Raw genomic sequence first — 14,693 nt, forward strand, 5'->3', positions numbered from 1 at the left:
ATTGGTTGAAGACTAAATTCATGTTGAAGCAAGGGTTGAAGGAAGAGGATTTTGTGTACTACGTCAGCAGGGGGCAGTCAGATGGCCCCGGGGAAAGAAAATTGGTTGACATAACTGATGATGACAAGATCCAAGAAATGCTGGAAGAATGGAAATGGAAAAGGGTTGTTGACTTGCATTGCTACAGGAAACCGAGTTATATGTGATGTTCATTGTATGTGATGAACTTCTCATTCGAGACTATTTGTGTAATTTGAACTATGTTTGTAATTTGCTATGTCATTCGAGACATTGTATCGTAGACCATCGTGGTCATGAACTATGTTTGTCATTTGCTATTATCGTAGACAAACGTGGTAATGAACCTTGTGTGTGTGTTCAACTATAGTGGTATGAAAAGACTATGCAATGCTTATGTATGTTTGTTATTCGAGACTACAAGTGAATAGACAAAACTGACTTATATCTAGACGCCAAGGACCCTGGCGTCTGGTACCGACCCTGTGCTGGCTCCCCTGCTTTACCCTGTTTCTGGTGTCAGTCGATAGCCAGACGCCAAGGACCCTGGCGTTTGGTCCCCTGACTTATAGCCAGACGCCAAGGACCCTGGCGTTTGGTCCCCTGACTTATAGCCAAACGCCAAGGACCCTGGCGTCTGGTACCTACCTTGTGCATATAAATGAGTAAATGAGTCCTCCTTTTGACAGATTTCATGGCAATCAATGAATTCATAGACATCACAGGAAACAACAATTCACATAAATCACATCATTGAGTAGTACTTTTAAATGACAAATTCATGTCAAACATTCATAGCAACTTCATGAATCCGGTGCAACTTAATTCGAACGGCAACAAGTTCATGGAAAGAAACGACAACAAGTTCATGGAAAGAGACTACACCAAGTTCATCGAACCGGAACAAGAAGCTCACTTCCTCCTTCCTCTCTTCACCATGGTTGCAAGTGTAGGCTCCTCCTCTTCGCTAGTCTCCTCCTCCTCCTCTTTGTTGTATGCCTCCTCCTCCGCCTTAGTGTTGGCCTTATATCTTTGCATTCCTATTGGGATAAGCTTATGAGGATACTCCAGACTATGGAATTGTGTGTTCCATGTCTTCTTTCTACCTTTCTTTCCTGGTCTCTTAGCTATGGCTTTGCCTTTCCTAGATGGTTGTGGAGCATTGCCTTGTGTTGGTTGTGTAGCCTGTGATGGTTGTGGAGCATCAACATCATACTCACGATCCTCTTCATGTGTTGCATCATACTCATGCTCCTCATGATGTGTTGGCTCCTCTTGATGTGATGGCTCCTCTTCATGGAACTCCTCCTCCATGTCCTCATTGCTCTGTAGATAACGCCGTCTATTAGCTGTGGCGGCGCGGCTACCAGGTGCATACATGTCACTGGACTGAGCACCATGGCAAGAAAGCATTGCTGCCATCTTATGAAACCGCTTCTTGAACTTCTGCAATAAGAAAAAATATGCTATGATATGAGATGCACATAAATAATCCGCGAAAAGAAACTTTTATAATATATTGATCACACCTCCATCGTGCTCCTAAGAGTCCTCTCAGATAATGCACCACCAGGTGGATGACTCAGTGCAACATTGGCATCGTTGACGCACAGAAGCAACTCTCTGCCCTGCAATTCATGGACACACCAAACTTATGTATTAGAAAGAAGACAACATGATGCAAGTATGTTAGAATAGGTCAAACAGACTACCATTTCATCATGCATCGGTGCATAGTCAACGTGAGCCCCTCTGGTGTCTCTCACAGCCATGTTGAAGGTTTGATAACCTTGTGAAGTCTTCGGGTCTTCAGACACCAACTCCGACCACTCCTCATGAGTCCAACCAGGCTTCAGCTTTAACCGGTAACGATCCGCATACCACACTTGGTACTTCTGATATGCTGACTGATTGTGAGGTCTATTCTCTGATTGCACTAACGTATCTCTTTGATTCCAAATTTCTATCCACGCACGGTGTTTGTTTGCCCAATCCGATATATCCTGATTGTTCCTTCGATCGAACCTACAAATGATGCACGGGACAAAGCATTAGCAAACATTGACTTATTCAATGCTCTACTACATACTCAAGGCATGCTTGCTTACCGATGCAGAGATAGCATTTCCTCCTTGCTCTCCTCAATTGGAATACCTTGTCTTCTTCCAAATTGTCTTGCCACACGGTCTACAAAGTGCCACTCGACTGCGAAGAAGCATATCATTGGGCACCTCGCCCGCCAAAGATGGCTATCACGCGTGCACATCTCATTAAGATCAAAGTCACAATCTTCCACATAAGGCAACCAATATACCTGCAAAACAAAGAGATACATTGTTAGCTACATAAGTTTCATTCTTGACTAAATTTTATCTCATCTAACTTCTCAAAACCTGCTCAGCAGTCAAGGTGTCCAGCTCGTTCATATAGCACTTGTATCGCACATGCGAGCTTCCTGTGTAGACTGTCACTTGTTCCCAATAGTAAGCAAGCGTAGGGCGCCGATATGGATCATCATCATGCAAGCCGTCATGATTACCCCGTGGGTTTGCCATGAGGGGGTTCTTGAAATCGGGCCGTCCAACCGGGATCCGCTCCCACATCCACACGGATAGACTCCAAACAAACCCAGACAATGAGGATGTATCTCCCTTCCTCCGACACGCCAAGTTAAGCTGCAATCAAACAAACATGTTAGATATGGAGGCGCATGACAAATGCAAGATAAATGGTTGCAAATATCTCTTACCTGACGATACAAATATGCTAGTGCGGCCGAACCCCAGCTATACTGGGTATCCCAGTTATTAAGTAGCTCCAAGAACATCCAGAGGGCTGAGTTCCCGGTTGCATCTGAGAAGACTACCTTGGTTAGTACATACCAAAGATAGGCCCGCGCGTACTGCTGCACAACCACATCATTGGCACCCTGAGGGCACGGATTGGTGTTTCCTCTGACCAGTTTTAGCCAGGAATGCCTCACTCTTGCGGTATCGGCCTTGTCTTCCTGAGGGCCGTCGGGCTCAACACCAATTAAAATGTCAGTCCGTTCTCGCCAATTACCAACGCTCACACGACCGGTAACAGCTTGTCCGTTGATAGGAAGGCCACTTATCATAGCCATGTCCTGTAGGGTCATCGTCATCTCCCCACATGGAAGGTGGAACGAGTGAGTCTCCGGCCTCCAACGATCCACAAGTGCGGTCAGCGCCGCGTGGTTCACCGGCGGAGCATGTCGCTTAAACTGCAACACGAATGGGAGAAGACCCAATCTCCGAATGTAAGGCTCGTACCGCGGATCGTAAGTAAAGTCATCAGCGGAATGATCCCTCATGCGCATAGCAACTACAAGCTGCAAATAAAGTGATGTTTTAATCAATACAAGAACACAAATGAGAAACAACGAAAATTGATAAGTCTTGCTTCTTACATCTCCCTTCTCAATGGCACGAGCATGATGCTCCTTATCCCACTCATCGATTAATCCGGCATACCAAGGTCCATCATCATCCGCCATCCTATAAAACAAATCACAAACATCTATGAATACATGAACAATATAAAACAATACAATTTTCTTCTCCAAGTTATGCCATATGAACAAACCATTCTTCTCAAACATAACCACATCATTTTCTTCTTCTTCATATGCACACATAATTCTTCTCAAACATACCGACATCATCTCAATCAAATAAATTTGTCAAATAATATGGTGTCACATATGCAAATACATATCATCTAGAGTACCAAATTTCACCATATCTTTTGCAAATATAGTATGCCAAAAATAGGATTATCTACACATACACACATCATCTATCAAACCAAATTATCAAACAAGTCTATTTTACATACAAAAATCATGTATTCATCACCCCTCTTAGTTCAAAAAAAACCTATGGACAACATATACACAAAATGGAATTGATTTTGCCTACATGTTCAACTACACATCATCTACTGCCTACTAAATCATCTATCAACTACAAACAATTTCCTAAAACAAAGAAACCATCTACTCATCTAACATCACCTAGTGTTGAATAATGCATCCAACAAGAGAGGGAAAAACAAAAACAAATTGGAGGGAATGGGGGAGAATACCTCAAAGAAGCTTGGGAGGGTCAGATCTGCGAGTTTGAGCGGTTAATGGAGTAGATCAAGGGGGGTGGTGGTGGGAGGGAGAGAAGGGGCGACGAACAGCCCTCTGTTCTTGAACCAGCGCCAGAGAAGTTGAGATGGGGATGGGTGGGCGCCCCGCGCCGTTATCCAGTTATCGGGGCCAGACGCCAGGGTCCTTGGCATCTGGCCCCTTTGCCACGTCAGCAGGTCAACGGGCAGGCGGGCAGTGCGGGCCAGGGGCCAGACGCCAGGATCCGTGGCGTCTGCTTCGCAACCCAGACGCCAGGGATGTTGGCGTCTCCTTAAAAGGTCAAAAACGAAATTTTTTTGTAAGCGAGGTCAAATCGGGATTTTGTTAGCCAGAGAGGTCATAACAGTGATTTTGTCCTCGTTGTGGCCAAAGTACGCTGCTCATGTCCTTTCTGGAAAGTGCCATTGCGTACCACTCGTTTTGCCTCTTCGGTTCAAGGGTGGTCATTTTCACATGTCGAGCCTCTCTGATATTCCGACGAAGACAACAAGCCACCCTGAAAACCAGGGGAACTCGCCGCAACTTGCGACGATGCTGCTCGTCTTCTTGCTATGTTTCGATCGCGCTCCCCATGCTACCACCCGTGAACCAACGTTGTTTATCGACGTGCGTACCAACTTGTGTGCCTGTTCATGTCGGGATTTGGGGGAAGACTGGCACGGAGCACGTACGTACAGCGAGTGCCGAATAAAAAAAAAGGTGTGTATCGATGTGTAGTATATATTGTAGTACGTAGTACGTACGATATAATACGGGCGAGCTAAACTACACTACGTTTGGCTGTGTTCATGGTGTAATTTCTACTTACCACAATGGTTGTGCGGAGAATGCGGAACGCTCCCGTACGTTTTGTGGTGGCGATGGAACGAGACGAGTTTTGTCCGTAGGCTTGTCAGCTTGTGATGTACCAACATCTGGTGGCAACGCCCGAGATGTGGACGTGACAACCAAGCCAAAGCTCTCTCTGATCAGCTCAGTTACAGAGTAGAGAGGAAGGACTGCATGCATGGCCATCGCCAGATCGTCGTGGAGTTTGTGCCATCAACTCGCCCGATACATGCTGACATGCACCGGCAGGCCGGCGGCTAGTTGGCACTTGGCACCCCAAAAACGTTGCATGCCGGTACAGTCCTGGCAAGTGGCAACGTAGTACGTACATAACATGCTGCCTAAATCCTAAAAAGTGGCCGCGTGCTCGTTTGCTCGCGCGAGCACACGCTCTCGCGCGCCGTCGGATCGGCATCGCGTGGTCGCGTGTCGTTCGCTCGGTCCCGGCGCTGCGTCGTCGTTTGCGCCAGGTGGCACCTGGTCGTGGCGAGGTGCGAATACTCCCGTTGGATGGATAAGCTGTCGTGGGTCCCGACAGTTCTCCCCCTCCTTCCGCACTTCCGTCTCCTCTCCATCCCCCCATTTCGAAACCGTCCCCGAGCGAACGACGCAAATCCACCAAATCCGGAGCAACAGGTGGCGGTGCGGCGACTCGGCGGCCGTCTTCCGGCGGAGTGAGGAAGGGACAGCGTGCGCAGCGTGTAGGGAGTGGTTAATCGGCCAAGCGCGCGTCGGTGCAGCGACTGGGGCCTTTCGTCGGTGCAGCCGTCGGAGGTGGAAGGCGCTGCAGGGCCGGAAAGGCGGGCGAGGAGGGTCGACGCGCGCGTCGGTGCGGTGACCGGGACTGTTCGTCCACACCCGCAACACACAGCAGCAGTCGGAGGCGGAAGGCGCTGCAGCGCCAGAGACGCGGGTGAGGACAGTCGACGTGCGCGTCTTCGCCGTGTGGTTCGCGCGGAGGAGCAGGATCACCTTGCTGCTTGACGGAGGGCAGAATCTCAGGTCAGTTCATATCGATCCCATTTTGTGTAGGCTTGTCAGATCTCGTGAGTTTTGGGCGAAATCACTGAGTACCTTTGCCATTTGTAAGAGATTAGGAAGAGATTATGCATAGGTTAACTGATTTAAAACGGATTAAGCACTCGTTAGATTTGGTTTTGGTGCTGGTGAGATAGGATTTTGGTGTGCATTCAAGGCTTGGTGATGCTCAATAGGATGTCGTGGCGTGTGGAGGGATAGGGAGGGAGATGTTCTCATGCATAGTTTGTGTCCTAGTTTGTTGATCTACTGATTTGCGCAACAACTGCTCATAGGATGCTCATATAGTTGCCTAGCACTTTTTTTTCATGCAACAAATGCAACTATGCTACAGGTTATTGTTGTTGAAATGTTTGTGTACCAGGTTTATGTGTTGTGGTTCGACGCTGTTTATGTGCCGTGGTTCGATTCTCGTGTTCGTTTCGACTGAGTTGTAGATATGTATGTCAGTTTGCTTAAGTTATGTGACTTAGTTGTCAGGCTTTTTTGCTGGATTTTTGTTAGTCAGTTGCCTGAATTGCCCTCATCTGTTGCCTAGTGTGCCTGGCTTACTCAAGTTTTGTGACTGAGTTGTCAGGCTTTTTTGCTGGAGTTTTGTTAGTCAGTTGCCTGAATTGCCCTGAGATGCCCTCAACCGTTTTTTGCCTAGTGTATTTGTGCAATGCCTGGCTTTTGCTCAAGCTTTTCTTAGCCATTTGCCTGAAATGCCAACATGTGTTGCCTAGCAGCCACCATATGTTCTTACTGCATTTGTGTAATCTCAAACTTGCTCAAGCTTTCTTAGCCATTTGCCTGAAATGCCAACTTGTGTTGCCTGGTGATTGATGTGCAACAGTTCTTTGTTGCTCCTTGTAGTCATGTTTTACTTAGGTTTTTTGTATGTACTTTTGTATTAATGTTGTAACATAGTGAAAATCAGATAGTTTACAACCCTACAACCCTTTCCAGGGTCCACTTTTTTTGTAAATTGTTGTTTGCTTAGTTTAGTAAGAATTTTAGTCAAATGAATTTGTTGCATGATATACACTTTTTTCAGAACAACATGTGATTTTTTTTGTGTGTGCGTGAGGTAGGAAGTAATTCAGTAGAGGGAGGTTAATAGGGTGGCCCTATAATTGGCCCTATTTTGTAGGACAGTTTTAAGCATTGCACGAGAATTCATTCTGTGATTTTTTGTTCTAGATGCCTTGATTTGTTTCAGATTATATAGGAAATGTAGAGGAAGGGTAATAGTGAAAATCAGATAGTTTACAACGCTTTTCATTGCCCACTTTTTTTAAATTGCTGTTTGCTTAGTTTAGTAAGAATTTATCCAAACGAATTTTGTTGGATGATATAGAGTTCTTTTCAAATTCATTTTTATGATGAATCTCACTGTTTGGCCTTTAAATATGCAGCAGAAATTAGATGGCTGGGACAAGTTATAAGTCAAAACAAGATGGACCTGCTGGATCAAGCCATGACGACCTTGCATCTCATGGGAATACAGAGCACCAAACACAGGTGTGCACATGCTCAGGAAGTTTTTATGTTCTTCCTGTACATAACAGATTATGTTTTCCATTTTTTATTTATTTATGTGGTTTCTATCTTCCAGCCACGGAGTAGTGCACCAATAAATGGGTACAAGCGTATGAGAACTAAAGCAGTTGCTGCAAGGGGGAAGCGCCCTGATGATATCATTAGTAATGAGAATAGTAACGAGAGCCAAGCTGCAGATGCTGGGAACAAAAATGTCGAATGTGCAGACGTCGACCAACCTCCAAAAGCAAAATGCCAGAAGACGGGAGGAACTGAGGTATTTTGCATAGTTGCCTCAGTTTCACTGAGCAGTGGCCCAGCTATGATGCCTAAGTTGCCTATGTTGTGATGAACTTTTTTCCTTTCCCTTTTGCTAATTTCCTTTTTCTGTTTTTTCCTTATGTGCAATAGGGTCGTAGGAACAGGGCATCCCCTGCAAGGCTCTTCAAGTTGAACAAGGACTTGGTTCCTAACCAAAAGGGTGTCATCATCGGAAGAGAATTTGGTGGCATTCTGGACCTTGCAGCGAGTAGCATGCCCGGAGATTTTAGCCAGTGGATAATGAAGCATTACGACCTAGAGATTTCACAGATAGTCATTCCAGAAAGGGGGAAGATTCCTGTAGATGCCGCAAGTGTCCGTAGGATATGGGGTTTGCCCAACAGGGGCAGGAAGGTGTGCTTCGAGAATCGGCCTGAAATCACAAAGGCAATGTACAGTATTTACAACATCACATCGAAGAACTCCCCAACCCTCACAGAATGGTGCAAGATGATTGTAGACATGGGAGGATCTCATGATGATGACTTTGTCCGCGCTTGGCTAGCTCTTGTTTTTCCGTGCTTCATTGCCCCTTCAACTAGTTTGAGCATTTCCCCAAAGAGTTTCCCGGCGGTCATGGATGTCAATGGAATAACAGAAACCAATATATGCCAGTTTGTTGTTGATCAATTAAAGCTTGCGTTCACTTCGGGGCGTGCCAAAAAAAGGCTGTTTGTTGTTGTGTTTTCCACCTTGTTGTAAGTTCTTCAAGCTGTTTTTTTAAGCATCAATTGTTTACTTATCTTTTCTTTTCTTTTTGCAATCATTAGGTAACTTAAACATTTCTGTTCTTTTTCCTTGTCTATACGCAGCTGTTGTACCTAGACTCTCTGGATGTTGATGAGCCAATCCCAAACTTGGTACCAAGGGTTTCAGTTTGGAATTCAGATTTAATCTCCAGAGTTATCAAGAAGGACAGGAAGGCTCCAGGAGAATATGGCCAATTGTGGGTAACTCATTTTTTTTGTTCTAGGATATATATATTTTATTGTCATATTGTTTTTAGGCAACACTACCATTTTTAGAGTAGGCAATTCACTTTGAAAGAGCATGCAAGTTAATGTATCTTTTTGGGCAAGTGCCATACATATATTTCAAGTAGTCCAAGTAGTTATCAGACTTATTCGAACCTTTTTCGTTTGCCATGCACACAGTTGGATTATGTTCACAGGAAGGATTTGTTGGGTTGTTCTATTTTTAATAGTAGCTGCTGTAGTACATCTTTTAGCTCTTTCTTTTGTGCGTGCAATTTACATTTTGAAAAGTAGCAAATTTATACAACCACACAAGCAACTTATGTTCTGAAAACTAGCAACTTGCATACTAGTTCTTCATTTTTGTTAATTACAGTATCCACTAATAGTAGGCAATAGGGGGGAAGTGTCATAATGGTTGTAGGAATTTAAAGACTATTAGTAGTACTATTTTTCTTCATTTCTCAGTTCTTTTTTTGGTATGGGAGTGCCAGAATTATTGTCACTCATAGTTTTTTTAATCTTCTTTTGCTATAAACCACCAGCTCAAGACAGAGTTTTCTCGGTGTGCGGATGATAGCTTGTTTGGTAGTATGGACCACATCACCAAATTTGTTGCCGCAAGATTGCCCGAGTCATATGACAAAACAGTAAGTTATATACCACTTGTTTTTTCCTCTCACTGTTGTTCCCCTTTTTATCGCCATTTGTACATTCAACCATTTTTTTCAGAATCTTCAATAGAAGATATGTACTTATCATGTTCTCTACCATCCACTTTTCATGTTTTACAGAAGCAAAAGAAGCTCACAGGGTTGGTGCATGAAATGTGTTCTGTAATTTCTCATGCAGTGGGGAAGCTCGTGACTGGGGTTGGGAAGATAGATGATGATGAATGGGGGACAAAGGAGGCAGATCCTACTACTGCGGAGACAAGCAGGCGGCAGTCTAACAGAAGGAGCAAGCGAGTACCAGCCGGAAGAGAAAGCTTACCAAGTGAGGAGGAGTCCTTTAATTCAGACAGCGACGACAGCGAGGCAGCCGACAGTGAAAGCGAGGAAGGTGGCAGAGATAAAGGTAGTGATGAAAGCGACATCGATGAAAGTTCAGACAGCGATGATGGTCATGATGGATCAAGTGGAGTTCAGGGGAAATCAAGTAGCCAGGGAGCACGGCATACGGTTGATCACCATGGGGGGGTAAGTGCTGACATGGGGAGGGAAGGCGAAACTGAGGGGAACGAGGACAATGATGATGATGAAGAAGAAGAGGATGACGAAAAAGAAGATGATGAAGGAAAGGAGGACGATGAAGATGAAGAAGGCGATGGGGATGACAAAGACAAGGAAGATGATGGGCAGGGGAAGCAGGATGAAGATGATGAAGATGACAGCGGAGGTGGCAACGGTGGTTCAGGCAGCAATGGTAGCTCTGATCGGGACGAGGATCCCGCAGCTGAAAACCCAAGCAGCGATGATGATGAACAATGCATGCTGCAATTTTTGATTGAAAAGAAGAAGGACAGAAAGGCAAAAGGATTGGATGAGGCAGATAGGATTTGTATGAGAGACCTTGTGATGACAGAATTCAAAACTGTTGTTTCCCAGGAACCACGTTTCCCTTTTTTGAAGTGAAAGAAATGTGGGATATTGATGACATAAACATGGCAACCGAAGTGAAGAGGATGTTCGAAGAGTTGTTGAGGGGGGAAGACTTGGATTTGGGCTTACCATTCAACCCCAAGGAAATATGTCCAAAGGTGATTCGGCAGAAAATAATGAGAGAATTTGGCGCCGCTCTAAATGAAGCTACAGAACAGAAGATTGCTTGTCGAAACCAACTACCACCACTCCCTCCATCAAAGAAAATGAAGAAAACTGTCAGTTTTGTATTGGAGCCATCTGTGATGAACGAAACAGCAATGCATCCGCAAGCATATCGTGCCGAAAATCCCGGTTACAGCCATGGGGGAAAGCCAAGGCAGTCAGCCATGAAAAAATCTTGTCCTTCTCAGCAGCAACAACAAGCAAATTCTGAAACAAAAGAGGCAATTCATGGGAATGCCAAAACACAGGTGGTAAAGAGTTCACCATCAAGCTCAGCAGCACCCCCGTGCAGCAAAGTTGGAGATGAGGCAGTACCTACAGGAGTAGATCCAAAGCAGTCGGGTAATTTTCATTCCCAATGTCAAGCAAGTGGATCACATATTCTAAGGATGAAGCAAGACCAGCTGCTTTTCAGGCAAGTTCTGCAGAGGAAACATTGGACCCCACAAAAGTAAGGCCAGTACAACTCAAGAAGGGACCCACAGTGCTAGTAAGCACAGGAAACCACAGCAGAACACAACCACTAGGTGACTTAAATGGTCAAGTGCCTTTCCCGTCTCGGGGAAATGTGATGCAGTCAGCCAATGGTATCCAGACGGCCAAGGTGCAAGACTTCAAGGCATCACCTGAGGCTCGAGCATTAAATCATGCAGGACACAAAAAGGAGAAAGAGAACATCCCTCCGGTGCTATGTACGGAGATCAATAGGATACAAGACCTGCCCGAAGCTGTAACCATGGGAAAAAGTCCGGAACAAAAATTGCTAAGAGCCCTAGGGAAATTGCCTGTCTGCTCAACTGCACTTGCCCAACCTGAGGCCACAAGTGTTCCAGAAGCAGTAGAAGCAACTGGCCAGGGGAACACTTACAATTTCTCTAATGTGGAGGAGCGGTACCACGAATTCATGCGTGTTAGTGGGAAGGCAACCAATGCACTAGAAATCAACGTTCTAGCTGTGAGTGAGCTGTTTGCAAGGTGTGTTGATCCAAACAGCAAGAATGCCCAATCCAACTCCACAAATCACACCTCAGCAAATAAAGATAAACAACATTTTGAGCAAAGGGACACCAAAAGATCAAATGATTTTTTCAGAGAGTACTGCCCAGCACCAAGTTTCGATCTAGGCATAGATGATTTGCCCACAAGATGTGCAGACAACACAGCACATCAACATGTTGGGTCAAGCACATTTGCAGAGCATGAGTTCAAGGAACTCCCAGTACATAACCAGCCAATCATCGATATAACCGATGATGATTATCTGTTGGACGTTGAAGGAATAGATGAACCGTGTGTGCAAGCAGAAGGAAATGCATACCAAACACCTGAAAAAATTTCTAACCAAGGAGAAGTGGGGTCAGGCAGCAAGATTTACAGCAGTAGTAGCTCAGGAGAGATGCATCCACATCAATTCGAGAGAAGGATTATCAAGCCACCTCCTTGCAAGAGGTCACCATTCATTGACTATAATGAGAAGAAAGTCTACATGTCTAAACCCGAAGCAAATAGATTGTATGCATCAGTTATTCTGCATGGAATAATTAATGAAGAAGAATCACCAGATGTGGATACCAGGTATGACAGTATATTACTGCATTTCTTTTTTGTCTGTTGTTGTACAATGCACTTTCCCCCAGTCAAGGTCTATCATGTTATCCAGGCAATTCAAACTGTGTTTACAAGCAATCCATTTATGGGAATCAGGCAATTTGGCTTAGTGTGAAATTCTTTTTTTGAAATAGTCTTTCCTTGATATGACCATGCCCCCCATGTGTTTTTCCTAAGTTGAAATGGTGGCAGGCAAATTATTGAAGGATTTTGTGAGCTGAATGCCTCTTTTTTTTCATGCAGCGCAAGGGTAATTGAATATGGCAAGTACTTTGTCACAGTTAGGGAGCTCGCAAACTCAATGAAGAAGGAAGGTTTTGTCTTGAGCCATGTAATGGAAGTTGGTATAGAGAATATAATGATGAACTTGCCACCAGACTCAAAGAAGCTTGTGATGCTCGTCAGGTTCTCGGTAAGAAAACACGAAGCAACTAATAGTGTAGTTTTGCGTTTCTTTCTTTTTCTTTTTTTCATAAAAAGTCATGGCCATGTCTATTCTTTTTTACATCAGGTTCAGATGCAAAACATGGAATTGAACGGCAAGGAGCTCATTTCCCGGTTCAACAAGTCGAATCGCTTGGACCGTAAAGACATGGTAAGTCAATGGCTTCTTTACTGTTTTACCAATGCATTTTTTATATATGACTTTTATGCTAAAACCTTTGCTCACACAAATGTAAATATTTCTTAGGGGGGTGCAAGTTGACCAGACCCATGAAATTGCTTTCTGTGGCAAGTTGCTTACATATGTGCATAACTTGCCTGTGCTTTTTTGTCTGGTTGCTTACATAAGTACATAACTTGCCTATGCATCTTCTGTTTTTGGCAAATTACTCACACAAGTACAAAACTTGCATGTGCATTTTTGCTTCTTCAGTCCCACGGCTTAATTTGTGAGAGCACACAGAAAAAGTTGCTTAAATCCAGCTTCTAGTATTGTATTTTTTTGTACTAACCCCATTTGTTTTTTTCTAACAGATTATGTTCCCAGTTTTAGAGAACATTGACAAGACAAAGCCTAAAACAGGCAACCATTACTAGATTTTTAACGTGAACATAAGGGACCAACGTTTTGAAGCTCTTGATTCTTGGAGGACGCTACAAAACAAGGATTTAGATGTTTGCGCAAGGAAAATGGTTGCAAGTTTTCGGTCTCTATGGGAAGAGCATTATGCCAGTTCCCGTGTCTCGCTGGATGACTTTGGGCTTAGCAACATCGATGTTACAAAACAAAACAATGAGTAAGCATCCACTTCTTTTCACGTATTAAATATGGTTTTGTTCAGCTTTTTTACAAGTGACACACTACTACATAGAGGAAGCTAGCTAACTAGAAAAGTTCTTTTTTCAATTTTTGTTTAGGTTCGACTGTGGTGTTTTTGCTCTAACGCTAGCAAATGGTTGGGAGGCAAGGGTTGTTCCAAATTTCAGAGCTGAGGATATTCCAAGCATAAGGAAGCAATTGACTAACGCGTGGGTTGACAACACCAACAACAAGGCTCCATGGAAAACCATACTCAAGTTAGCATAGGTCAGTTTTTTCTCCCTTCACGCACACTACATCCATGTAAATGCATGTATTGTTTTCTTTGCTCTTTTGTGAACTTTGGACTGCCGAGGGGGGAGTTGCATGCATAAGAACTTGGACCAGGCAACTCAATTTGCATAAACAGGCAATTTAAGCTTTACTTTGAGGCAAGTTATTCAGAATATCCCGTAAAAGAAAAAATACTATGATCATTACATAACCAGGGAATTGTTGCATTTTTAGCATTTGCAGAATCTCATGTATGTAAGTTTTCGACCATTATGGGGAGATCAAGGGTGTCTGCGGGGCAATTCAAAGCTCACAACAGGCAACTCAAAACTTATAACCAGGCAACTCAAACTCTAGTGTGAGGCAAGTTAGCCACAAGAAACTGTAAACCAGAAATAATAGTTTAGGATGTTCAAACATACAGACCCACAAATAGGTTAATTTGTCAATTCCATTCGACACATCTTTTCAGCCATCTGGTCACTGTTTGACCATTACACCAATCTGGTCGGGCAGCTTGCACCATTGTGGTTAACAGAACCACAATAGCTGCACTTGTTCTTTCTCTTTGGATGCAGCTCAAGTGCTGATTGAATTCTTTTTGTCTTTGCCCTCCCTTTTGTTGTTGATTTTGGAGGGTCTCTAGGAAGTGTGAGGCCAAGTGTGGTAGCAGGTCTTCCAAATTGTGCTCTAACCATCGTAGTACCTTGTGCGGCCGCAACAGCTGCATGTAGAGATGCCATACTGAGCGGCTAGTGTGCATGTCCACCAGGAGCTTGCACAATAGGAGATGTAATTGCATTGGCATTCTCTTCTTGTGTAGTTGAAGAACCTGGGTGCTGTCCACACCTGCCATCCTCTGCTGC

The 14,693-nt window shown here is 44.2% G+C and overlaps 1 protein-coding gene across 1 annotated transcript; it reads right to left on the reverse strand.

Moving 5' to 3' along the window:
- Window positions 1-930: 930 nt before the first annotated feature.
- Window positions 931-2,508, reverse strand: LOC119361275. Its single transcript, XM_037626569.1, has 5 exons — window positions 2,412-2,508; window positions 2,127-2,332; window positions 1,731-2,043; window positions 1,548-1,646; window positions 931-1,464 (listed from the first exon to the last, which is right to left on the reverse strand). Exons 1-5 carry the CDS (start codon window positions 2,442-2,444, stop codon window positions 931-933), a joined length of 1,185 nt encoding a protein of 394 aa, XP_037482466.1. The 5' UTR covers window positions 2,445-2,508.
- Window positions 2,509-14,693: the final 12,185 nt, after the last annotated feature.

The sequence above is a fragment of the Triticum dicoccoides genome, chromosome 2B, assembly GCF_002162155.2.
Source record: "Triticum dicoccoides isolate Atlit2015 ecotype Zavitan chromosome 2B, WEW_v2.0, whole genome shotgun sequence".
NCBI classification, from domain to species: domain Eukaryota; kingdom Viridiplantae; phylum Streptophyta; class Magnoliopsida; order Poales; family Poaceae; genus Triticum; species Triticum dicoccoides.

Coding starts and splice junctions, on each gene's coding strand:
- LOC119361275 (XM_037626569.1), bottom strand. CDS start 2,444: ATGAACGAGCTGGACACCTTGACTGCTGAGCAG. Junction 1,647..1,730: donor CACCGATGCATGATGAAATG/GTAGTCTGTTTG, acceptor CATGAATTGCAG/GGCAGAGAGTTGCTTCTGTG. Junction 1,465..1,547: donor CTCTTAGGAGCACGATGGAG/GTGTGATCAATA, acceptor TTCTTATTGCAG/AAGTTCAAGAAGCGGTTTCA.